The 26799-nt window shown below is 36.9% G+C and overlaps 1 protein-coding gene across 2 annotated transcripts in view; it reads left to right on the forward strand.

Moving 5' to 3' along the window:
* The window catches only part of SGCZ (sarcoglycan zeta), a 542868-nt gene that overhangs the window by 473689 nt on the left and 42380 nt on the right, over positions 1-26799 (forward strand). For both annotated transcript variants that reach the window (XM_042982634.1, XM_042982633.1), the window contains exon 5: positions 4279-4401. In XM_042982634.1, the coding sequence (XP_042838568.1) occupies positions 4279-4401 (123 nt within the window). The remainder of the gene's footprint in view (positions 1-4278; positions 4402-26799) is intronic.

Consider the following 26799-nt stretch of genomic DNA (forward strand, 5'->3'; position numbering starts at 1 on the left):
GCCCATGATAATTCCAAAACAGGAATTTGAGAACTCTGGATTTCGTTGACTGTATTGACTCTTGCTTTTGTTTTTCTTGTGGGAATTTCTAATCTTTTAATTATACTCTTCTTCAAGACCTTGAAAATATTGGCAACACATAAAATCAGAGTTATATAGGAAGAAAGATCCATCATGATATGCTTGAGGAAAACACACCAGAGATAATTAGGTATATCCATTTTTATCTTTGCCTTGTTTTCTTTAAATTAGGACTAACTAGTACCAAGAGGCCCTATGGAAATATATTGTTTGAGCTCCTGTAGAGGTTTTTATTGAAGAAAATTTTCTAATTCGTGTGTTTGACTGATTTAATGTAGAAAATGCAAAAACAGTAGATAAATTACTGGAGCCTCTCTATTTGTCAGCAAATATGCCTTTGGCTGCTGACTATGTCTTAAGAAATGTGAATGTTCCAGAAAGGCAGTGGAGCCATCTCTGAGGAGAGCAAGAAATTAGCTTTGCTGTTACTTTTCTTTATTTGCTTTTAAAGAATATATACATAACGTTAAGTGAACTAGAGAAAATATTTGGAAATATATTTAATACTTCAGTCCTTTTGTGGAATCTATTATTTTGCTTACATGGTTTCTCCCTTTTTCCTGCTAATTCTCTTTACTTATTTTTTTTAATTTTTTTTTTTTTTAGCATTTATTTATTTTTGAGACAGAGAGAGACAGAGCATGAACGGGGGAGGGGCAGAGAGAGAGGGAGACACAGAATCGGAAGCAGGCTCCAGGCTCTGAGCCATCAGCCCAGAGCCCGACGCGGGGCTCGAACTCATGGACCGCGAGATCGTGACCTGAGCTGAAGTTGGACGCTCAACCGACTGAGCCACCCAGGCGCCCCTTCTCTTTACTTATTTTGTCCCTGACTGTTCTTTGTTTGATTTTGCAGTTGCTAACAGAAACTTCCTCAGCTGTTCTTAAGGAAACATTTAGTCTTGAGACTTTAGTTAGCAAGTTAGTGTTTAAGGTGACTAGTAAAATATAGAACTGTCTGGATATCCCATGCCACATGACCTATTTGCTAAGGAATCAGAGCTCCTTATCCAGAGTCATTCAGGCATATTGCTTTCCTGCAACTCGGGAAGCGTTGATGGTTGGGAAGAAAATGGAAATGAGCATTTACCTAGCTCCTCTGAATAACTGGATCCGAGTTGACCTAGCCTTACAAATATGTGAAGCCAGGAATGTGGAAAACAGAGTAAGACAACACAAAACATGTTATGATATAATAAATTCAGCTTCATCTCGCCTAATACATTAACTTGAAACATAAATATTCACAGTGATGCACTATGTGTCTAATTGCATGCATTACTGTCTGCTATTTGTAGAAAAGGAAAGCAATGTACAACAGCACAATATATTCAAAATTGTTTTCTGATTTAAAATATTTACTGTCAAGTATTGCTAATTGCTTGCAAATATGCCTTCTGAAATGTTAGTAATATGTTGAATAAAGTGTAGTCTGCAGTATTAATTTATATGTCTATTTTTAGTTGAATGATTTTGCATGCATTTATTTATGGCCTAGATGCATTTTTTAATTCCAGGTGTGCATATATTTTCTTACTAGCTTATTGCTTTTGCTTATTTAAATTTATTGAATTAAGATTTCAACTCACTTTGCCATATCCAGATTCTCCACGTGTATTTCTACTAGTTTATGTGACACACAATATAGCATGCTTATGTTAATAAAGTATCTTACATATAATGACATCAAATGTTATGCCAAGAAAAGTCTTATCAACTTGTGTCTATATGGGGCATGTATATGTATGTGTGTGTAAAATATATATTATATACATATAGTGATATAAATCACTTCAATGTCATTAAAATCACTGATATATTTTGTGGATCAATTCACCCAATAACTAAGCATATTTGAAGAAAGCAATGTAATATACATGTTAAGGTTTTATGTGTATAATATCTAGAATATCTTTCAGGCAGTTCGGATTTAGTGTATGTCTGAGTGCCTTGAAGACAGATTGAGACACAGAGGCCTCAAAACTTAGAAGTCACATTTATCAACACATCCAGCCCCAAGCACGCTTTTTGGAACATCACCCAGTTGGGTTACTATGGTTTAAAGATTAAAAGCACAATACAGGAAGGTTAGACCATGATTAGGAGAAGACACACTCCACTGAATACAGGCTGCTAAATAATGTTTGCCAGATCAAAGGCAAAGACTGTTACCAAGGACAATAGGTCTCCCGTGGTTCCAATATTGCCATTAAATTTCATTTAAAAAAGTGCTTTGCTTAAAAAAATATATATAACAGACATTGAAATACAATTCATGCTGTTTGGGTCTTGACATACTGCAAGGTTAACATCAGTTTTATCTTAGCATCGTTATAAAAAGTTGAAGCTTTTTAAAATTTCTATGTGGACCTGAAAACATGTAGGTAGTTTCTTATATTAAAAGAAAAATATACATCTTGTTTTCAGAGAAATTATCCCACAAGTCATCAGGGTTTGTAATTAATGTTTTCCTCTTATTAAGTGCCCCTCAGAAGCTATGGTGGTGGGAAGGTATAAGATACTAAAGCCCATGGGCTAGGACTGGCAACAAGGCCGAGGTGGGGCTGAGGGCCAAGGAAAGGGAAAGAAAGTTTACGTCTGGTATTCATTCACCTATCCAACTTCCTACCCTAAGCACCTCTAGAAATCAGACCCAAGTTTAAATTTGGAGGATATTTTGGAATACAAAGATGATCTCATGTTTTGAATTCCAGGGGGTTGCATATCAAACAAATTATGGTAGAACATTGTCTTAGTCTGTTTGGGCTGCTATAACAAAATCCCATAGAGTGGGTGGTTTAAACTACAGACAGTTGCTTCTCACAGTAGTCCAGGCTAGGAATTCCAACAGCAAGCCACTAGCATAGCCAGCATCTGGTGAGAGGCGGCTTCCTGGTCTGCAGATACCAGCTTCTCACCACGTCCACACTCAGCAGACTGCAGAGAGAGAAAAGGCAAACTTTGTATGGTCACTAATCTTATTCCTGAGGGCTCCACCGTCATGACCTAATTACCTCTCATAGATGGCCTTTGAGCTGTAAGTTGGCCTAGTACCATCTCATTGTGGGCTTGGATGTCAACAGAAGAATTTCAGGCAGACACAAACAAGCAGTCCGTAGTATATGGAAAGCAAATGAAAAGAGGTATGAGCAAACGTGATGTGCCTAGGTCCGTGATTGGGCTGGGTTGTATCTGACAAGAGTGTCTGATGTAGATAGCAGAGGAGAGATACTCCGGATCTTACAGGAGGGGAAGGTATATCATATGCCAAATGTGTTACGCCAAAAGAAATAAATAGATATTATGGAAATAGCAATTCCTCACCCTCTGACCAGTTTGATCCTCTTGTTGAAGCCCTTCAAACTTACAAATTGATCATGTATTCCAAATATGGAAGCTGTCTTCTTGGTTTGTAGATGGATTAATATGCAAAATTGCCCAGTATCAGAAACAGATTTCCAATACTATGATGTAACTATATTTAATACTATATTTTAACAAATCAAGAAAACTTTTGATGAGAAAATACATTGGGGAGCACTAAAAACATATATATGTGTGTGTGTATATATGCATATATGTATTTATATTTGCAAGATTAACTATAAAATGCATTCACATTCAGTGACAGTAAAGGGTGAACAAAGTTCAATATTAAAATATGTGAAATGTAGAGTAGCTAACGGTTCACAACTGAGTAATGCTTTACAAGTACCTTGCCATGTAGCAAGCACAGGCACTATTGTCTGCTTGCAGAGAGAACAGGGGAGTAATTCAGTCCATAAGTATTTATTGAGCAACCGGCATGTGCCAAGTATAATGCCGCGTGTTCAGGCTACAACCAAGAACAAAGTAGACGTCATCTCTCCTTGTGCGTATGTAAAGGTTTTTGGTTTGTTTGGGTTTGTTGTTGTTGTTGTTTTGTTTTTTAGTTATCTAAGGCTACAAACCTTGTTAGGACTATGCAAGCATTTAGAGGTCAGATGTATGCCCAGCCATCCTAGCCCAGCAAACCCGACCAAATTAGAGAGCCTACTGGAAGGGAAAACAATTTCAAAATATTAATTCAGGTATAAAATGTACTGCAGAGACAAAAAAAACCCTAATATATCTATTTCTCCTCTTTTTTCTAAAAAAAAGACATGTTAATGGTTTCCTACATGCCAGTTTCATTTTTAAACCTTTCCTCTGACCATAGGAGCTGACGCTGTGGAAGCTCAGTGTAAGAGATTTGAAGTGAGAGCGAGTGAAGATGGCAGGGTGCTGTTCTCTGCAGATGAAGATGAGATTACCATTGGGGCTGAAAAGCTGAAAGTTACAGGTACTGTAGCTTGAGGTCTTGGAACATTGTTTACTTCTTGAAAGAACATGCAACTGAACAAGAGCTACGTCATAAGATGTACGATTCCCATGCCTCACAATGAGTTCACATCATAACATGATCTCCCACCGTTTGATTTTCCAGTAGTCTTCAACTAGAAGGCACTGGTTGTGGTGCCAGAAGACAAGTAAACATTGGCCTCAGTGACATAGAAGTACGGCTGCACGTCCTAGGCGTTCTAGGTGGATGGAATAGGAGAGGCAGAGCAAAGTGGGTCAGGATAGTGGAAGACAGTCTAGAATTCAGACACTGAGAAAAGCTAACTAAAGGTGATAGACTTATAAGATTCAGAGGTATTATTTAAAAGTGAAAGACATGCAAAGAAGACCTAAAATGCAAATATCAATGGAAGACTGAAGTAGGGGAAAGGTTATGAGTAAACTAAATTCTTTTCTTTAGATCTTGTAATTACTCTCAAAAGCATCAAGAAATAATGTTATCCACATATTATTTAGAAGTTATTAAAGTCATTATTCTAATGTTAGGGCTATTAAAGTCAATCACCAACCGAAATTAAAAAGCAAACAAAACCAGAAATCAAAATTAAAAGCAAAGCTGGGAGTGAGGAAGGATTTTATGAGGACTGTTTTAAGCATAATCTTTTTGAATCACTTGATTTGCCATCATAATTTGTATTGTTTTGATAACATATTTAAGAAATACCCAAAGAGGCCTACATTTAAAAAAATGAGATAAGTTGGCCTAGTCTTTCCCAAATTTGAGTTTGGGAATAGCTCGTGAGATATCTGTCCTATTTAGGTCCTACTGACCTAAATAGGCCCCTGTGGGCCATGTGAGAACACTTAGCATGGGAATTGGTCTCTGCTCTCAGGCTGTTTGGGTTGAATCCTGCCTCTACCGTTCAATATTGAAATAAACTCTATGCCTCCCATTTTCCCTCATCTAAGTGACTGAAATGATAACGATAACTTTAGTGGTCAAATTACACCGGTGTATGTGTGCACACTTATGTGTACTTATAGGTGTTTAGAATATTTTCAGCACATAATGAAGATATTGTATAGGTTAGCGTGTTCTATTTATCAATAAAGACAATATTAATATTGTTAATGTTGCAGGCATGACGGCTTGTGTGTATTGCAAGAAAGGTATACTATTAAACGGCACCGAAATTCAACAAAAAGATAGTTTAATGGGGATCTTCACTGGGCCTCCATGGCCTGGGTCACATCCTGCCACCACCCACCCGTTCCGTCTCCCAAAGCGTCCTTTCTCTCGTGGGATGTTCCACTTAGCTGGAACCTGTGCCATCGGGTTGGTGTTTGCAGTATTCCCCAAATTGCCCAAATGCCTCCTCTCCTTTTCTTTCTTCAGACTGCTTGGAGAGGTCAGGAAAAGAAGCCCCCACCGCGGGAAAAATTGACCTTCCTAAGCCCTGAGTGTGTGTATGTGGGGGGGGGGGGTGCGTGGAGGGGGAGCAGGGAACAAAACACGAAACACGAGCGTTTTGATTGGCACAGAGCACAGACAGATAGGACAGGACATTGACTTTAGGGCCCTCAGTGCTAACATTTGAGTTGCTGGTTGGTGGGAAAGTGGGAAGACGGGGCAGAAACACACTCAGGGGGATCAAGCAGATGTGATTTCAGTATGTAACACTCTTTGAACTTTGCTGGTGCCTACTGGTTATCAGCTTTAATCTTGGGATAGCTTTTAGGCCATGTCACACTCACCTAAAAATTATCTTATCCATATTCAGATATTCCCATGGAGTACTTTGCGTTTGTAAGTGACAGGAAGTTCTGGAGCTTTTGACAGCTTTTATGAACTCATGGAATTTTAACTTTCTCTGATCTTTGTGCTAACTTGACTTGTCTCCTAACAGTTGCTATGAAATGCTGTCTTCACAAAAGTTGACTCATTAACTAGTTTTTAAATTTTTCTTTGAGGTACATGGGTACTCACCTTTATTTTCCTCTTTTTCTTGGTAGGCTGGCTGTCATCCTTGGATTAAGTGGAATTATTAAGTTAATAAATTAGAAAGTCAGTGGAGAAAGTGCTCCCTGAAAAATCGAAGTTTTTCTGCTTGTCAATTAACTGCTTTCAGATAGTCAGCTCTGCTGATTTAATCTCTCTCTTTCTGTCTCTCTCTTTCTCTTTCTCCCCCACCCCGCACACCATATATATGTGACTGTATGCGTGTGATGGAATATATGGCATGTAGATATATGTGGATGTATAGATGGATAAATACATATGTCCCATTCTGGCTTTCTTTTTCCATTTCCTTCTGTCTCAAACATATATACATCACTTTGAGTTTATTCTTTGAACTATTTGTGATTGATTTTTATTATTCAGTTATTTCAGAAAATGAATCAGTGTTACAGTGGAGGTCTGTATCATGTATTCCAGAAGATCCTAAATAATAAAATAATATAATTTTGAGGTCATGACTGCAGAATCCAGGCAGAAATTTCTGTAAGGGTTTGAAGCATAACACTTAAGATGAGGGAATGAGAGTGGGGCACCTGGGTGGCTCACTCGGTTGGTGTCCGACTTCAGCTCAGGTCACGATCTCACGGTCCGTGAGTTCGAGCCCCGCGTCGGGCTCTGGGCTGATGGCTCAGAGCCTGGAGCCTGCTTCCGATTCTGTGTCTCCCTCTCTCTCTGCCCCTCCCCCATTCATGCTCTGTGTCTCTCTGTCTCAAAAATAAATAAATGTTAAAAAAAAAATAAAAAAGAGGGAATGAGAGCACCTGTAACAAGTAACCCCAATTTCTAACCTGATGTCGATATAGAAGAGGCTCCCCCTTATTAACAAAGAAATGCTAAGTTGAGGAGTATTTTCATTTGATTGGAATCCACCCCCCACCCCGCCTCCCCAGGAAGCAGTCACATTTCTGTTTCCTCCCAGAAGAGCCCACACACCCACAGACACAAACATACACACATTCACACACCCTCTCAAATTCCTGCTAGGTCCTTTCTCCCTTACGAGAATATTGAATATTCACTTTGCAGTGGCTTTATTCGTTGCTGCGATACTTCTAAAATAAAGGAAAACAGAGATATCGAAGGCAAATATAACTTAGAGTTTCATATACTTAGAGGGGAAAACTGTGCATAGTGCAGCATACAATTTAAAGGCACAGGGATTGATTAGAAACTCATATATCCTTTAAAGCAGTGCTTGAATCATTTGACAAATAACACTACAAAGAGACACTGACTCCAGGGTGCTTCATATAAATTAGGTAGCTGTGCTGACAAGACTTCAAAGTTCCATGTGACAAGAGATCTGTGTGAGGTTGATTCCAGAATTTTAAATTTGTGGCACAAAATTTTCTACTTAAGCAATATCCGTTGGAATTACAATCGATTCTTTCTGGCTTCATACTTTATGAGCAGTGGCATTTCATACATGGACTTCTCTTTCAGGATGACAGAAATGGATGAATTTATTTAGACAACGTGTCTATACACCTGAGGCAAAATCACTTATGAGTGAAATTATTCACAGATCTAGTGTAACTCAGGATATTTACAGTTACTCTACTTAGAAAGTAGCAGGAATTTACCTCAGACATTCAAAGACTCGTAGGGTGCAGGTGGATAGGAGTAAAATCGCCAGTGGTTACCTGAAGAAGGAACCTGCCTCATTACCCCATCACCCTGATAAACAACCATGTGCTTAAAATTTGGAATTGTTTATTCTTGATACCAAATGACTTGCCCCGGAATAGCTTGCTTAAATCTTAATAGGAAGATGCTTCTATGACCTTAATATGCCCTCTCTACATCACTAAATATATTGGAGTGTTACACTTTAGACCACATGTGCATACTTGAAAACTTCATTTTCATTTAGCGTTCCCTAACATTGCTCAAACATCTTACTTACTGCAATTATCTTTTGAGACCAGGTACACACATAAAAAATATAAACCTTTACACTTAGAAGACTCTTAAATTTAGGGCTTTCAGGTAGAATCAATCACCTGCAATTTGCACGTTCATTGGTATTCCAAGTAGTATATTAACTTAGAAAACAAAGTGCAAGTGTATGTCCTTTGACTTTTGAAAGTGAAAACTTTAGCTGCATGGAATACCTTCACGTTAAATTAAATGCTGTTAGTTGGATTTAGACCTCTCCGTTTGGTTTATGAGAGAAAAGTGGACAATAGCTAAATGTGTAAGGAGAAAGGATATCTCATTTTTTTCAGGCAGTAGAAATGAAAACTGGCAATCTGAAAGAATAGTGGATCCCATCCCAGAATCCACCCTGTGCCCTGATGTTTGCTTGAAAAGCCAAGAATATATCATTCCTTCGTCCCTGTTCTAACTGAATGGTTGGACAGTTAGACAAGCTCGAATGCTTGTTTGATGACAGAAGAAAGGGTTTTCTGAAGAGCAGTCTTTTAGATTCAACACCATGTTTCGGGGTGGTAATCAATATTTTCTGGTTTGTTTTTATTAGTTAGTCTTCTACATCCTTGTTCTTGTCTGTTAAATTGGCACGCTGTGAGGAGGTCAACCTTGGGATCAAGCTTTCTATTAGGGAGGACCATTGTTCCCCAAGTTGTCCAAATGCCAAGAGTGTGGTAACACACAGCCAGCAGGATGGAGCTGCGTGGTTCGAATAGTACCAGAAGAAATGTGATTAGACCGGGTGCTGAGAAACGTAATGTTCAATTTTCTCAGGTATGGCATTTCAAGCCTGTGGACTTGGGTAAATCACTCAACTCCATTTTCAAATCGCCTTTTTTAAAAAAAAAAAAATTAACGTTTTATTTATTTTTGAGACAGAGAATGAACGGGGGAGGGGCAGAGAGAGAGGGAGACACAGAATCGGAAGCAGGCTCCAGGCTCTGAGCCATCAGCCCAGAGACCGATGCGGGGCTCGAACTCACGGACCGCGAGATTGTGACCTGAGCTGAAGTCAGATGCCCAACTGACTGAGCCACCCAGGCACCCCTCAAATCGCCTTTTAAAGACACCGAGGATACAGATTTTAGAGACGCTAAAGATGAGCACCATTCTCTTTCCGCCCCCCCCCCCTCCTAAATCTGCAGGTGACAAAGGATTACGGGTTTCAAGGTATATAAATAATGAACCATGCTATCCTCCAACAATAAGCCCTGAGCACCTTACCGACAGTCCTTTGCATGACTTATTTTATTTTTCCAAGCTGTCATTTAAATGTCTCCTACTTTAATTAAAGCAAAACTTATTGAAAATATAATTGTGTAATAGAAATCTTAAGAAAGTTATAAAAGAGGACAACTCCTTTACAAATAAGGTCAGAGGGTGGGGGGCTTGAATCAACATCTTTGTGTATTGGTTGTACATCTTCCCACTGATATTTAAATTTCTTCCCATAGCTATGCGTCTTAAATCCACAAAATATCCCAAAGATATAATTTATCCTGCCACTGTGTAAATGACTAGTCTGGTTTCTTATATATTGTGATGACATTCTAAAAATACATTACTTATAGAATATGGTCTACTAGAATTGCCTGCAGTTTCATTGTTTCTTTGCTGGCTGTCAATCAGGAGCTGGTATTTGCTTCTGAAGGTGACCCATATTCCTCCTCACGCTTTCCAAGCATCTTGCCTCTAAGAACACTGGGTGAGTCCCTCTCATGATTCAAATCCCTCTAACTCTCCCAACCCCTTGAATCTCTCTTATTTCTTCTGCCTACAGCTGGAAAAAGATTATCTGCTTTTCATAGCTCGTATGATGGCATTGCCTTATTACATTATCCAGATACCTAGATAATCCAGGATAATCTCCCTATTTTAAGGTCATTGATTAGTAACCCTAATTACATCTGTAGAATCCCTTTGTCATGTAATGTATTCACAGTCTGCAGGGTTTAGGATGTGAATATCCTGGGTAGGGGGAGTCCATATTCTGCCTGCCATACTATGCAAATTATTGAAACTCTCCAAGCCTTTTTTTTTCTTTTTACGCTAAATTTTTATTTCACTGTTATGCAGCTGCATAAGTATAAATATTTGTTCAATATACACTAATTATGACATCCATAGGGAATTTCTTAGGGAAAATAAGACTGCAGATACTTTCTTGCATTATTGCACATGTTCTAACAAACTTTTCAGCTGTTGTAAATTTATGGCTGGGAGTACTACCAAGGAGCACCTTTTACAATCCCAGGAGACTGACCAAATAGAACACAGGAGAATTTCTACTAGCTCACTGGATAGGTTTACAACAACAAATGCATGACATGAATGTAACCTGAAGTACTCTCTACTCATCCAAAATGCAAAAACATATTTGGCAAAAATGGTAATAATACTATACAAAACATACATGAACATATTGTTTGGAAACAAGCACAGAGTTGTGCTTTGAAAGAAACTAGACAGTTAAAAAGCAAAGGTTGTAAATCATGACTTGTTTAGATGTCTGAATGCAGAAAGATTGGGTTATGACAACCTCCACACACAGATATGAATTATAAATGTTAAAATCACTTTTGAATCTCTAGGCCTTTTTTTTTTTCATCTTCAAAGGAGCATTATGAGAAACACCCAACCCATAGGATTTGGGTGAAGGTAAAAGACACATATGAAAATCTCTTAAGACCAATCCTGATACAAATTTGGTATTTAATAAATATCACCATGTAAAAATTTTTAAATATCATTACTGTTTTCCTCATTTGCTTACTTTTTAAAAATAAATACTTACAAAAACTAAAAGACATCAGATAATGGGTGAAGGAAAAGGAGTGGTGAAAATACATGAAGTGAAAACTTGTATATTCAATATTAGAAATGGGAAATTGTATACTTTACTGGATTTGTATACATATTTGAAGACTTCTAGACAAAATGCAAAAAGAAGGATAGAAGATAGATAAGTTATATTAGTTATATTCTCAAAATGTTCATTTCTCTCATTTTACAGTGCAGACATAGGCAGGCTCTGTGAGGCATCCAGTGAACAGGTTCCTTAGAAATTACCCATCCAGGGGCATGTGGGTAGCTCAGTCGGTTAAGCTTCCGGCTTCAGCTCAGGTCATGATCTCACAGTTTGTGAGTTTGAGCCCCACGTCAGGCTCTGTGCTGACAATTCAGAGCCTGGAGCCTGCTTAGGATTCTGTGTCTCCCTCTCTCTCTGCCCCTTTCCAACTCAAGCTCTGTCTCTGTCTCTCAAAAATAAATAACCATTGGGGAAAAAAAAGAAATTACGCATCTGCAGGCTTCTAGTCCACATTGTTGTCCTTCACCATAAATTCGAGGCTATCATCATCTCTGCATTCCAGCATGGGAGAAGTGAGAAAAAGAGGAAGCAGAAGGAAAATGCTTTTCTAAGAATATCACAATATTACATCAGCCAAAATTTAGTCATATGCTTATGGGTAAATGCAAGGGTAGCAGAGAAAGGTTAGTTTTAATGAGGCTTTGTTCCTTGTTAAAACTTTGGGTGGCTACTTCAATTAATAAAGAAAGAATGGATTGAGTGAGAACATGAACCATTTCTCCCACAGGAAGTTATTTAATAATATAGAATTCTGATATATGACTTCAAAGAGAAAGAAAGAAAAAATGCTAATATATTACCCATTTGACAATATCAGCCTTCAACATGATCCTTAAATTTGCACTCTTCTTCAATCCACCACAATCTCCCTTATCCTATTTTACCTATTGCAGAAGATTCCCATGCATTTAATTCTGACATATCTATTTTCTAAAAGCCCTTACTATCGTGCCATTCAGTACATCAAGGCCGTATCTTCACTCCCTGTTGTAATCTTTATTAAACTGAAACCTCACTTCTAGTATGAAGATTCTTAAAACATTTAGTATGGCATTTTTCTTACTTCTTTCCAACAAACACATTCTAGTTGGATCAATCAACTCACTCAATTTTCCATCTCTCTGCAACTCAGAATACTTGAAGTCAAGGACTGAGTACCAAAGAGTTAGAGTGGAAATTTTTACATTTAGGCAGCTCAGAATCTCTAGAGCTGTGTGAAAAGAGTCAAGTCAGATCAATAGAGGAATTCTGACATTGAAGTGCTAAGGAATTCCCAAACATCAAGTCCAGAAGATTAATGGTGAGGTGAATCTGGAGATTGCAATATTGCAGAGCTTGATGGAGATAGAATCTGTGTGGAAATCAAATTAAAAACAAAGCAATTGTGTTGTACTGTATTAAGAGTAGAAACCATCTTTACGGGTCAAAGACCTAAAGTTATAGATGTAGAAAGAGAACAGAAGAGGCTGATGGTAGATGAACCGATATTTCTTTTCTTCCTTCCTCCTTTCCCTCCTTTCTTTCTCCCTTCTATACTTCCTTCCTTTCTACCTTCTTACCTTCCTAACTTCCTTTTTTCTCTCCTAACTCCTTTCCTAATTTCCTTCCTTTCTTCCTTTCTTTCCTGGAAGGCAGGCAGCCAAGGACAAAGACAGGTCAGCACAGCAGGAGCCAGCATGTGGAGGGCAAAAAAACCAGGTCAGTGGCATTTGAAGTAATGCAAGAATAGTGTCGGTGTAGTTTGGGAAGGAAGCATGGCAGGGGCAAGGGCACAGGTGAGGGGGCATCAGAGAGGTATAGAGCTCCATCAGGTTTATAAGATTGGATACATGTGGGGGCTTAAGCCAATAGTTAAATATATTGATATCCTCCTATCTAGAGCAGATAGGTTTCTCACTTATTGAGAAGGTGGTAGAACTATGGAAAGGAGGAAAACAAGCCAGAATTAGCTCTATGTCATTGGACTGGAAGTACTGATATGAACTCATAGTTTTCAGTATCTAAGGTTAGATAAAGAAATAGATCTAGATAAGAATATGAAAATGTGTTATATATATATATATATATATATATATGCATATATATATATATATATATATATATATATATATATGCATTTCCTAGCACTATCTGTAGGGATGGCTATGGATTAGTGATCCTAGTAGCATTGAACACAACTAGTTGTCAGATTTTATTTCAAAATAACATTCTCCAATAAAAATAATTAAGGGCTTCTTGGGTAGAAAATGCACGATACTAAAAGCTGGAGCAAGAAAAACAATAAAATGAGAAAGTGCCTTTCATATGCCAGAAAGTAAAGACAATACTCAGTTGAGGTTGGGAACATGTCAAAAAAGACAAAAGCCAGTTCAAAGAGGCTCTTAAAGGCACTTTGGTCATCAATGCGTATAATGAAGTTAAAAAATTTGTCTTCAGGAATACAATAAAAATCCATGAATCCATATTGATATAAATAAATAAGAAAAGGATAAATTTCTTTTTTACAGTGGGATGTGAATTAAAAATGTAAAGCAATTATGGAATTAGAAAGGCACCATTTGACAGCCGCAGTAATAATTATATCAGAGGAAAATATCAGTGGACGGTAGGACTAATGGGATAAAGTAAGATAAGGCTTGAATTTTAGATAGCCTCAATGCATATTTCAAACAAAATATTAATTTCAAAAGGGAAAACGAGTAACTTTACAACGGTAAGTTCTGGCTGTCACCATCTTACTCAAAAGGTCACTAGTTATGGTACACATCGGCCCCATGCTATACTTGCTAGGCTGCAACAAGGATTGAGGAACACGTCTGCATTATTTCAAACAAAAATGCATAACCTGAGAATAGTCATAATGAGATGTATTACAAACTCAAATGGAGAAGCATTTTACAAAATATTAAGGTCCTAAAACACTGAGGCTCTCTTAAAGGAAATGAGATATTTACCAAATGGGTGTACCACGTGATTCTAGAACAGATCCTTTGTCAACAAATTATGTTACTGGAACAAATGGTGTTCTGGTCATCTAATTTTGTGCAACAAACCATTCCAAAACTCAGTGGCTTTAGAACAATAATAACACTTATTTTGCTCAAACCCTGTAGTTTGGGCAGGGCCCAGTGGAGACAGCAGGTGTCTTCTTCTCTTGGCTGTACCTGAGGTGACTCAAACTCGGGAGACTGTATCCTTTGAAGGTTTGCTCACTCACATACCTGGAAGTTGATAATAGCTGTCGTCAGAGACATTGGGAAGGACTGTCTCCCAGAACATCTATATGGGGTTTCTCTATGTGCCTCAGTTTCCTCATTTCATAGTACTTGGGCTTGAAGGGTAAGCTCTTAAAAATGAGAGCTTTATAGAAAATTTAGAAATTTCCTAAAATGATTTTATGAAAAAAGTATAAAGAATTTTCAGGCATGTTTTAAAGCCAATTTCATTTAGCAAAATTTGAATGGGGACCCTCAGCAAAGGATATACACAATTTTTTAAATTTTTAAAATGTTTTTAATTTATTTTTGAGAGAGAGAGAGAGACAGAGCACAAGTGGGAAAGGGGCAGAGAGAAGGGGACACAGAATCTGAAGCAGGCTCTAGGTTCTGAGCTATCAACACAGAGCCCAACACGGGGCTCAAACTCATGCACTGTGAGATCATGATCTGAACTGAAGTCGGATGCTTAACCAACTGAGCCCCCAGGTGCCCCCATAATTTTTTTTTAATTATACTCATGACTTTTCTTTAGGCTTAAAATTGTTTTAAGCAAGGAATATAAATTTGAACAACATAATAAACCACAGATAACATTTTTCAGAATATAGAAAAATATTCTCTACATGTATCTTGGTCAGCTAGGGCTGATGTGACAAAATTTCATAGACTTGGTGGCTTAAACAGTAGAAATTTATTTTCTCACAGTTCTGGAGGCTAGAAGTCCAAGATCAAGATGTCAGCAAGGATGGGTTCTGGTGAGAGCATTCTTCCGGGTTTGCAAACAGCTGCCTACTCACCATGTCTCACATGACACAGAGAGAGTGAGTAGCCCTGATATCTCTCTCATCTTGAGGACCCCACCCTCAGAAATGTATTAAACCTAATTATCTCCAAAAGCCCTTATCTCTAAATACCATCACCTTGGGAATTAGGACTTCCACATATGAATCTTGACGGGACAAAATTCAGTCCACAGACCCTTGCCAAGTTATTTGATTATTAAAGTTTTAAAAAATCAAGTATACAATACTAAATTTCAATCATGTGAAGACATTTGTATAGAGAAATATATTTACATAGCATTTGTTTGTAGCTTTCTGATGATATGGCTTTGATACAATGGTAGTTCTCAGAGAATCTAACACACCAAAAGTTATATGGTCCCTTAGTCTCTTGCTCTCAAATATCAGTTGCCTTGGTAAGGTTTTATAGCAGCTGGTTTGCAAACAATGGAAGACTATAGTCCCTAGTAGGTAAATGAAACACAGTCCTGTGCCATTGATTGAAAGGGGATGGTGGAGTTTGAATCCATTTCATTTCTCCTTTGGTTCCTTCTTGGCAGTGGAGTCAAAACCATGGTCACCTTACTCTATAGAATACATCATATCATCAATGAACTCGAGTCTCAATTCTTTTTTTTTTTTTAATGTTTCTATATATTTTTGAGAGAAAGAGTGCAAGTGGAGCGGGGAGAGAGAGAGGGCAGATAGGGGATCCCAAGCAGGCTCCATGCTGACAGCAGAATCTGATGTGGGGCTCGAACTCAGGAACTGCAAGATCATGACCTGAGCCAAAGTTGGATGCTTAACTGACTGAGGCACCCAGGCACCCAGAGTCTCAATTCTGACTTGTCTGTCAGGTTAGACAACTCAAGTTCCTCTTACTATCCCACTCGTGCTTTGGGATAGGCTGCAGATCACTTTTTGACATGGTCCAACTGTCCTAAGGAAGAAGTTTGAGACAGGCTTACCTATCAAAGTGAGTATACTCGGGTTGACCCCAAAATTCTGACTTTAGGAGACAAGTTACCAAGTGAGTGCTAACTATAAACTTTTATTTTGAAATAATTATAAATTCACGTGCTGGTGTAAGAAACGATACAGAGGGATTCCAAGCAACATTTACACAGCTTTTCACAATGGTAACAACTTTCAAAACTATAGTAGAGGATCACAACCAGGATACTGACATGGATATAGTCAAGACACAGAACAGTTCCATCACCACACGGATCTCTCGTTGCCCTTTTGAAGCCACACCTACCTCAACCCTGATTATCACTTATCTGTTCTCTGATTCTATAATTTACTCATGTAAGAGCATTATATATAGACCCATTCAGTAGTGACACTTCGGATTTATTCATTCATTTATTTATTTATTTATTTATTTATTTATTTATTTATTTATTTTTTGTGCTTAGCCTAATTCCCTGGAGATCCATTCAAGTTGTTATATGTATCAATAGTTTCTTTCCTTCTCGTTAATGAGTAGAATTTGATAGTATGAATGTACCACAGTTTATTGATTCACCCATTGGAAAACATCTGGGTTGTTTAGGTTTTGGCTACTATGAATAAAGCTACTGTGAACATGTGTGTACAGGATTTTGTGTAAACATAAGTTTTATTTATCTGGTATAAATGGCCAAGATTATAATTACTTGGTGATATGATGGATATATGTGTTGTTTAAAAGAAACTGCCCAACTGTTTTACAGAGTAGCTGTAATATTTTAGTTTCTTTCTAGCAATGTGTGTAGGAGTAGTTCAGTTTCTTTCTATCCTTTCCAGCTTTAAGGTTGTCACTATTTTTTTTTCTCAAAATTGTGTAGTGACATGGTGATAACTGGGTAATATCCATTGTGCTTTCACTCTGCATTTCTCCTATGTCCAGTGATGTTCAACATCTCTTCATGTGTTTATTTTCCATTCATACATCGATTTTAGTAAAATATCTCTATATACTCTGTTGCCCATTTACTAATTGGATTGTTTGTATTTTTTGCTTTTTTTTTTTTTTTTTTTTTTTTTTTTAGTATTCTTTCTATGTTCTACATACTAGTCCTTTGTTAAATATATGGTTTGCAAATATTTTCTCCCATCTCTGTCGCTTGTCTTTTCATTCTTTGAACAGGCAGGGTCTTTAATGAAACAAATTTTTAAATTTTCATTTTCTTCTATGACTCACACTATTTCTATTGAATCTGAGACTGCTTGTCTAATTCTACATACCAAAGATTTTGTTTAATTTTTAAAAAAAAAAGTTTTATAGTTTTATGTTTTACATTTTAGTCTGTGATACATTTTTAATTAATTTTTTAATATAATATGAATTTTAGATCAATGTTTTTTTGTTTGTTTTCAGTGTTTGTTTGTTGTTTGTTTGTTTTGCCTATTAATATTCAGTTGCTCCAATGCACTTCCTGTCTCCATTGACTTCCTTTTACATCATTGTCAGAAATCAGTCAGGCATGTGCCAACTTCTAAATTCTCTTTTTCATTATCTTTATTGAGTTGTTCATCCTTCTGACAATATCCCAATATTTTGACTACTATAGCTATAAAATAGGTCTTAGTATGGGGTAAAGAGAGTATTACAAACCTTATTTTCAACATTGTTTTTATAACTGTATGGCCTGTCCCTTTACATATAAATTTCAGAATATGTATTTCTATGTATAAAAAAAACAAAAAACAAAAAACGAAAAAACTTGGTTAACTTTTGATAGGAATTGCATTCAAGGCACACATAAATTTTAAGAGAATTAACATCTTTGCTATTATGAGTCTTCTAACCCATGAAAATGTTATATCTCCCCATACATTTAGGTTTTCACTGATATATTTCATGAACGTGAACATATATTCATTTTGTTATTTTCAGCACACATATCTGGTACATGCTTTTTTAACTTTTTAATGTTTTTTGAAGTAATCATATTTGGCATAGTATTTTAATTTTTCATTTTATATGAATATTGTTAATATGTAAATTTTGATTTTTTTCATGTATTGAATTAATATATTTACATCATGTGATTTTACTAAACTCAGTAGTTATAGAAAAGTTTTGCAGATGTGAGGGCTTTTTCATATAGATAATCATGCCATATACCAAACAGAAACAATTTCATTTCTTCCTTTTTAATCTATATGACTTTTAGTTCTTTTTATTGCCTCATTATAGGAGCTAAAATTCCAGTACTATCTGGATAAATAATACAATAGACAAAAGAGATGTTTCTCAAACACATGTTTTGAAAACCTAATAACATGATCACATCCTATGAGGCCTGGCCAGTCTATTCCAAGATTAAGGATCACATATATTGCTTCCTTGTAAATAATTTGAACATTACTCAGATCATAATGTATTTTCTGATTGGACAGGCATATTGAAAACCCTCAAAATTATGAATATTCCACAGAACGTAAGAAATCTATAGTTACTTACACTGCTCATGAATCAAGTAAAAATTCAGATGAGAAAGAACACTAATCATTACTTCAAAGTGATAAGAATGGTTGTGCCTTCCAGAGGTCACGATTAATAGTGGCATCCTTCAAATAACATAAAAATGTCATTAGCCAATACTGTCCTAAAACTAATAGGGAAAATAGGAGAAAATGTACAAAATGGAGTTCTAAGCCAAATAAATAAATCATATCCCAATACTCTTTCTTTTTTAAAAAATGTTTAAATGTTTTTTTATTTATTTTTTGAAGGAGAGAGAGAGAGACAGAGCATGAGCAGGGGAGGAGCAGAGAGAGGGGGAGACACAGAATCCGAAGCAGGCTCCAGGCTCTATGCTGTCAGCACAGAGCCCTACGCGGGGGTCGAATCCACAAACCGTGAGATCATGACCTGAGCCGAAGTCGGACGCTCAACTGACTGAGCCACACAGGCGCCCCTAAATACTCTTTCATTACAGTAGATCCTAAACCTAATTTGACAAACAATGACTTTTATCAATTATTTTTGAGTTACTGTTACACTAGAAACCTGAAGAGAAGTTTTTAACTTTGGCCCAGTATAAACTAGCTCTCAGGGATTTATTCAACAAAATGAGTTTTGGGCAATGATAACCTGTCACTGAATCCAAATATGTTCAGTTCCATGACAGTATAGCTGTTTTGAAAGGTCGGATGGAGAAGGAGGAATAGAGTTCAGAGAGGAATAAACTGGGCAGAGATTACGGGAGGGATTCAAGGTGCAGCAATTAAGAACTTTGCCTCTGGCATTACAACTCGACTGCTTTCTAGAAGAGTGATCATGAGCAATTTAGTTAATAGGTTTCAAAGTGACCAGTTCCTCATCTATAAAATATGAGGATGATAAATAATAACACCTCATTGTATTTTCACGGAATTAATGTGAGCTGATCCCTGTAAAGCATGATGTGTGACACATACTAAGTGGTCAATAAGTGTAAGGAATTATCATTGTTATTATAACAGACATAAAAGCGTTACTTTATATTATGTGTTAATGAAACAACACTCTTCCTCTGGTGGCACTTATTGTAAAGACCTTCTAAATTTAATTGTTTTTCATTTGTCTCTCTCGTATACACATACCTATATAGAAGAACATGTTGAACACTTCATATCATACTGAATAATATTATTCAATCTAGTGTAATAAAAGTAATTTTAATAGGTCTTCCAGGGCATTTAAGTGAAAACCACATGGGATAAAAGGAACAAAAAATAAATATAAGAAATGTAGTACATATTAAGTTTTAAAACAAAAAAAATCACAACTAATCAAAATAATGAAATTAATAACATTTTGGACTACCCTTTGCTATTGGCAAAGTATAGTCATTTGTACTAATTAATTTACTCTTCAGTATTTAGGGAGGTGTTTACCATTATCTTCATTTCACAAACGGAGTCTCCGTTAAGTGAGTTGCACAAAATTCACACAGCTATCAATGGCAGGCGATGAAGTATATCTGTGTCTTCTCACTGGAGCCCAGTCTCATTTCTATTTCATTTTATCTGTGTCCATCTATGCATATGTGTATAATACATTCAGATCCTGAATAAGAATTTCTGTAAAAAGAAGGAGAGCTTCTAGGATCTGATTTATTTAGTTGGTTAGGTCATTATTTCAAGCAGATTTATTTAGTAGGCTGGAAAAAGTTAAAGGTGAAGAGGAATGAGCACATTTAAATACTATATATCTGACTTCCTCAACTAAATCTTAGAGAGCTCCAGGAGTAACCTCTCTGTCTTCATGTAGCCATCTAAGTTGAAAGCTCACGATATACCAAACAACGTCAAAGGAAGAGATTGAGGTAAATGATTGATGCTGTAGTCACAGTGGAAAAACACTAATGTAATCTTGGTCAGAAATTTTGAAAGTCCACTGCAATTTGGGAAATAACTAATTTTAATTTTACCAACTGAATATTCATTAATCAGGCTGACTTTTGTCTTCAAAAGGTGACTTGCTAGAGTGTGTCAAAGTAAATGTTATCCCAAATTTCAACTTCGGAGTTTTGTGTAGGTGTGTTTTGAGTAAGTGGATAAAATTTTCATGTTCATATACATGATCAAGAGGACAATCTTTCATTTCACAATAAAGATAGGAAGAGAAAAGGGAAGGAGAAAGGGAAAAGATGTTACAGGCTTGAGTGGGTTGCCTATATTTGCTGATTACTAATTGGTTGCATTAATTCCCTGTCTGCAATGACAATTACCACAAACTGAGTGGCTTAAGACAACACAAATTTATTGACTAACGTTCTGGAGGTTAGAAGTCTGAAATGGCTCTCACTGGCCTAACATCAACGTGTTTGCTGGGCTGTACTACTTTCTGGGAGAATACATTTGTTTGTTTATTTGTTTTTTCCTGTTTCTAGAGGCCCTAGGCATTCCTTGGTTCCTGGATTAACAATGACAATTCCAGTGTATCATCTAAATTCTTCTTTGTTTTAGAGCACCTGGGTGGCTCAGATGGTTGAGTCCCACTTTGGCTCAGGTCATGATATCTTGGTTCACCAGTTCGAGCCCCATTTGGGCTCTGTGCCGAAAGCTCGGAGCCTGGAGCCTACTTTGGTTTCTGTGTCTCCCTCTCTCTCTGCCCCTCCCCTGCTCATGCACTCGCTCTCTCTCTCTCTCTCTCTCTCTCTCTCAAAAATAAATAAAAACATTAACAATTTGTTCTAAAAATAATAAGTCCCCCCTTTGCTTTTAAGGTAACCTATTCACAGATATCAGTGATTAGTACTTGGATCTTTGGTGAGGGTAAAGGACAATTCTGCAACGACACTAGTTGATAATTGATTTCACTATTTCACTGAATAATATTTTTACACACTAGACGGACAGCTCCTGGAAGATAGAACCAATAGGTATAAGTTGCCTTACTTCTTGAACTCAGAACTGGTGAGAAAAACAAAACTGAACTAGGACTAAGCTTATCTGTGTTCTGGCAATAATTGGTTTGTGCTCTTTCTAACCCTAGTTCATCTAAATGTGTGTGTGCCTTAGAACAAGCTATTTAGCGTCTCTGTGCTTCAGTTCTCCAACCCACAAAATCGGGATATATAAGAATCACATTATTGGACTTGCTTTTCGTTCAGTGCTTAGCACATGATTGAAGCATATAAGTATTCAATGAATGTTTTCCATGATCATCAGCATCATTAATGGCAGCAGCAACAATAGTAGTAGCAGCAGAAGGAGTAGAAGGATGGGCGCCTGGGTGGCTCAGTCAGTTGAGCGGCCGACTTTGGCTCAGGTCATGATCTCGCGGTCCGTGAGTTCGAGCCCCGCGTCGGGCTCTGGGCTGACAGCTCGGAGCCTGGAGCCTGTTTCAGATTCTGTGTCTCCTTCTCTCTCTGATCCTCCCCCATTCATGCTCTGTCTCTCTCTGTCTCAAAAATAAATAAACGTTAAAAAAAAAAAAAGGAGTAGAAGGAGGAGGAGGAAGAGGAAGAAGAGGATGGAAGAAGGAGAAGTAGTAGGATTATCAGTGTTTTCATCTATTAGTTCCTGGTCTCTTCACAAGGTTAATCTAAGAATCAGTAATATTATGTACGAAGGAACACCATACAAATGATTTGAAGTTTGGACTAAGGATTTTTCTCTTTAAAATGTGGCCAAACTGAGAATACAAAAGGGCAGAGGTTGGTAGTGATTTGGCATCATCTGAAGCCTGACAAGGGACAGTCAGAAGGTAAAACCTGGGGAGGTTGGGATGTTAAATGCCAGAGAGATCAAGCAACATAGGGGCTGGAGAATGACCCTTGGATTTGGAAAGTAAGTACTCTTAGAATTAAAGGCCGGAAAACTTCTGTTTTTCTCGAGCATATCATCTCATAAACCTTCAGCCTCCAAAAGCAACTCTCAAAATGTTTCAGATAGGCAAATGGATATTGTCAGCCCTGGTAGAACACTGACTAGAAATGCCAGTGGTAGGTTTAGGCTGTGAATAATGTCCTATTTCTTGAACTGGGTTCTAGTTAGGTAAGGTATTCAGTGTGCAAACAGGCATGGAGTCATATAATTCCGATATGAGAACTTCTTGGATACATACTATACCTTAGGAAATTTTTATTTACTTCCCATTTTCCCTTTTTCACCAGGGAGTTCTGATCACCTTGGTGGCTCAATCACATTCTTATACATTTTGACCTTTATGTGTACATTCTGTTTTTTTTTTTTTTCTGATTTTGCTCCTTTTTAAAAAATTTTTTAAAAATCTTTATTTTTGAGAGAGAGACAGGGTGTGTGAGCAGGGAAGGGGCAGAGAGAGAGGGAAACACAGAATCTGAAGCAGGCTCCAGGCCCTGAGCTGTCAGCACAGAGCCTGATGCGGGGCTCGAACTCACAGACCGTGAAATCATGACCTGAGCCAAAGTCAGACGCTTAACCCACTGAGCCACCCAGGCGCCCCTCTGATCTTGCTCTTCTATTCTAAATTGTATTTCCTTGGTACAAAATTTGTATCTTTAGTTTATGATTATATGTTTTATTTTTATTTTTGTTTGTTAATGTTTATTTATTTTTGAAAGAGAGAAGGAATGAACAGGGGAGGGGCAGAGTAAGGGGACAGAAGATCCAAAGCGGATCTACACTGACAGCACAGAGCCTGATGTGGGGCTCAAACTCACAAATCGTGAGATCATGACCTGGGTTGAAGTCAGACACTCAACTGACAGAGCCACCCAGGTGCCCCATGATTATATGTTTTAGATTTCACTTATGTATACATCCAAATGCTTTATGGAAGTAGATGAAGCAGAAATAGTCTTTCAAATAGGAAAAAAATAAATGTGGCCAAGCTGAAAAATGATTTGTAAAGTGCCTCTCATAATTGTCCAACTGAAAGACAAGGCTGGTGCATTTATTCATCAGCTCTTTCCCCCCATTGGTTGAAAGGTAGCCTCTGGGGTACTAACTCCTTGGTGAGGCATTTTGAGGTGACCTTTGGGTGCTGCTTGTGCTGAGCCTGTTTCCTGGGGCTCTGAGAAGCAGAGAGATACTACATATTATACATATACATATCACCACATTCTCGAAGTTAGATGTAGTGTATATGAGTCTGAGGTACTCTGGAACTGTCCTCCATATCTGTAAGCTGAAATCAGACATGAGCCAAGGAAATTTTCCCAATTCATTCAGAAAATAAAATATATAGGATTTGATCATGGTTCCAGACATGAATTATTAATCTCATGTGACATGCCTATAAAATTGGGAAGGAAGATGTTTTAGAATAGCTTAATCACAATATAAATGTTGCAAATCTCTTCTACATCAAGTGAAATATTTGTTTATGGAATCCATTTCTTACTTATCCACAATTCTTCCAACATTTCTCCTCGTATGGGTACGAATACAAAATCCATGCAAAATTGATGAAGAATATGTTTCATTGCATGGCCTCTATTAAGTTCCTGACTGAGAAATGAAACGAATTATTTTTTGATAGTCATTAGTAAACACCCTCGTTGGTTTGGACTTTGGAACAAGTGAATCAGAATAAACTTTCAGCAGCCAGTCTTCTTACTCATCAATCCTTTATTGCATGATAGGTGAAATAAATATGGAATCTGAGCCTTGAAAATTATCCAAAATTTTAATTCTTACAAACTTCCCACCAAGTTTAAATCTTCTCTCTTATGTCTTTGTAATATGGTCATTCTGCCTTCCAACAGTTGACAGAAATCTCATAACCTCTCAAGACTGTGATTTATCTTTAGGCAACATTTACCTAAATACTTCTATTTAAGGTGATATCTAATTAAGATACTGCTATCTTTTAAGGTGGCTGGTTCACTTTTTAGGAAAATACCATTAAAAGCTTTTTTTAATGTGTTTAAGTAGAAAGCTTTAAGAGGAAACAATGTTGCCCAAACTTCTCTGCAAATTAAGCAGTATGTTTGAGTTTCTAATTGGATGAAGGAGAAAAAAGGGCCTAAAAACAAGGGGAGGGGAAATGAAGAAGCTTGCCAAATGATGAATGTTGACCAGTGGAGACTTTATGAGGCTCTTTAGAAAAAAAGATGTTTATGCATATCTTATGGAAATCTCATTTTCATTTTTAATTCATGTCACTCAATGGTGTTCTATATTTTAACTGGCTAAAAGTATTCCATTTTATTGAACCACAATAATTTACTAATTAATTCCCTGTTATTGGACATCTGGATTATATTCAATGAACCTAAACAGGGCTGTCATCAAATTCCTTGTAGTTACATCTTTGTATACAAAGATACCTCTTTAGGATAATTTCCTTGAAATTGAATTATTTGTTCAAAGTATAAGGACTCTAGAAGGTATTCATTATGTGCCTTCTCATCAGCAGTGAATAAGAATTCTCATATTCCTAAACCACCATAGATCAGTAAGTCTTTTAAACTGACTTTACCCATAACCAATAATGCTAAGCAATTGTGAAATAACATAGATATAAATAACACAGATATAATATGGATAAAAATATTTTTTAAAAAATCACAGTCCTGTGAGGAGGAGAAGACACACAGTTTTGGTTTGGGGCTTTTGGGGTTTTTCCTGTTGTTGTTGTTGTTGTTTACATATAAGAAAATTAAGATTTCAGATAGCTAATTGGCTTACTGGATGCCACATTGCTAATGGGACGTAGCAAGACAACACGTTGACATGTTTTCTGTGATATTGTATATCCCCTCCAATGTTACCCTGTTGAAAAAATAAATACTTTCTGATACTTTGAGTAGTGAATTAACAAAATAAATATTGCCACACAATCATTTAACTGAATAGCGAACTTTATCTAACTTCTATCTAACTTCTATCTAACTATCTATCTAACTTCTATCTAACTTCTATCTAACTGATTTCTATTTTTATATTTCAGGTAAGATTTTAAAAGAAGGCAAAACCTTTTTAATTCAAAACAAGCCTGGAAATTTAGTAAGGTGTGTTATTTTAAAAGAGCTACCTAAAAAAAGAATTCCAAGAAAGTTTATTTTCAGTGAAAAATACACTTTATATAAATTCCACAAATATTTTATAGTCACTTTCTAAATAGCCACATAATAGCATCCCTTGGCTATGAGCCTAACATGGAAACTACGAAATAGAGCTTTATTCAGCCAGAAAGATGATAGAAACCAACGTGACAGGTTGACTTTTCTAGCATCCTGGTCACTAGAAAAGATTCAAATAAAATTACAACTCTTTTTGGTTTTCATTTATAATGCTCAACATAGAGTACCCCCCCCCCACCATTGCACTGACTGTTCAAGTTTCTTTTTTGAATTATTTATTAGTATTTTTTTTAGAATGGGTTGTTTTCTTGATGGTCTGTAAGAGTTCCTTATATTTTCTAGATGGTAATTATTGGGGTGCCTGGGTGGCTCAGTCGGTTGAGCATCCGACTTCAGCTCAGGTCATGATCTCACAGTCCATGAGTTCCAGCCCCATGTCGGGCTCTGTGCTGAGAGCTCAGAGCCTGTAGCCTGTTTCAGATTCTGTGTCTCCCTCTCTCTCTGCCCCTCCCCTGCTCACGCTCTGTCTCTCTCTGTCTCAAAAATAAATAAAAACATTAAAAAAAGTTACAGATGGTAATTGTTTATCCATTATATTTGCTGTTGACTATGTATATGTTTTAGTATCTAACTTTAAGGTATATTGTATTAAGAAACATTTTATATTAATATAGTCAAATTTGTTTTCTTAAACTTTTATATGTTTTCTGTCTTAAGCGTTTATCCATACCTTCCCATAAGAAATATGTTTTTTCACTGTAAAGTGTCTGCAAGACTAGAGGGTTTAACTTGGTGCCACATTGCAGTTTTAATTTGTTTCATTTGATTACAAATGAACTGTCTTTCCCAGATGGTTATTGAATATTAATTACCTTTTTATTTTGTGAAGTGTCTCCCCAAGTTCTTAGTCATTTTCTATTAGTTTAATTTTTCTCAATTACTTTTTAGAGTTCTTTGGTATTTGGAAATTGATCTTTGTCAATTATATGTACTGCAAATATCTTCCCCAAGGTCAAGCTTTGCCTTTCAGCTTCTTGTGATGCTCTTTGTTCAGCAGAAATGCTTAATTTCAGTATATGAGTATC

This window comes from Panthera tigris, chromosome B1 (assembly GCF_018350195.1).
Source record: "Panthera tigris isolate Pti1 chromosome B1, P.tigris_Pti1_mat1.1, whole genome shotgun sequence".
In the NCBI taxonomy this organism is placed as follows: domain Eukaryota; kingdom Metazoa; phylum Chordata; class Mammalia; order Carnivora; family Felidae; genus Panthera; species Panthera tigris.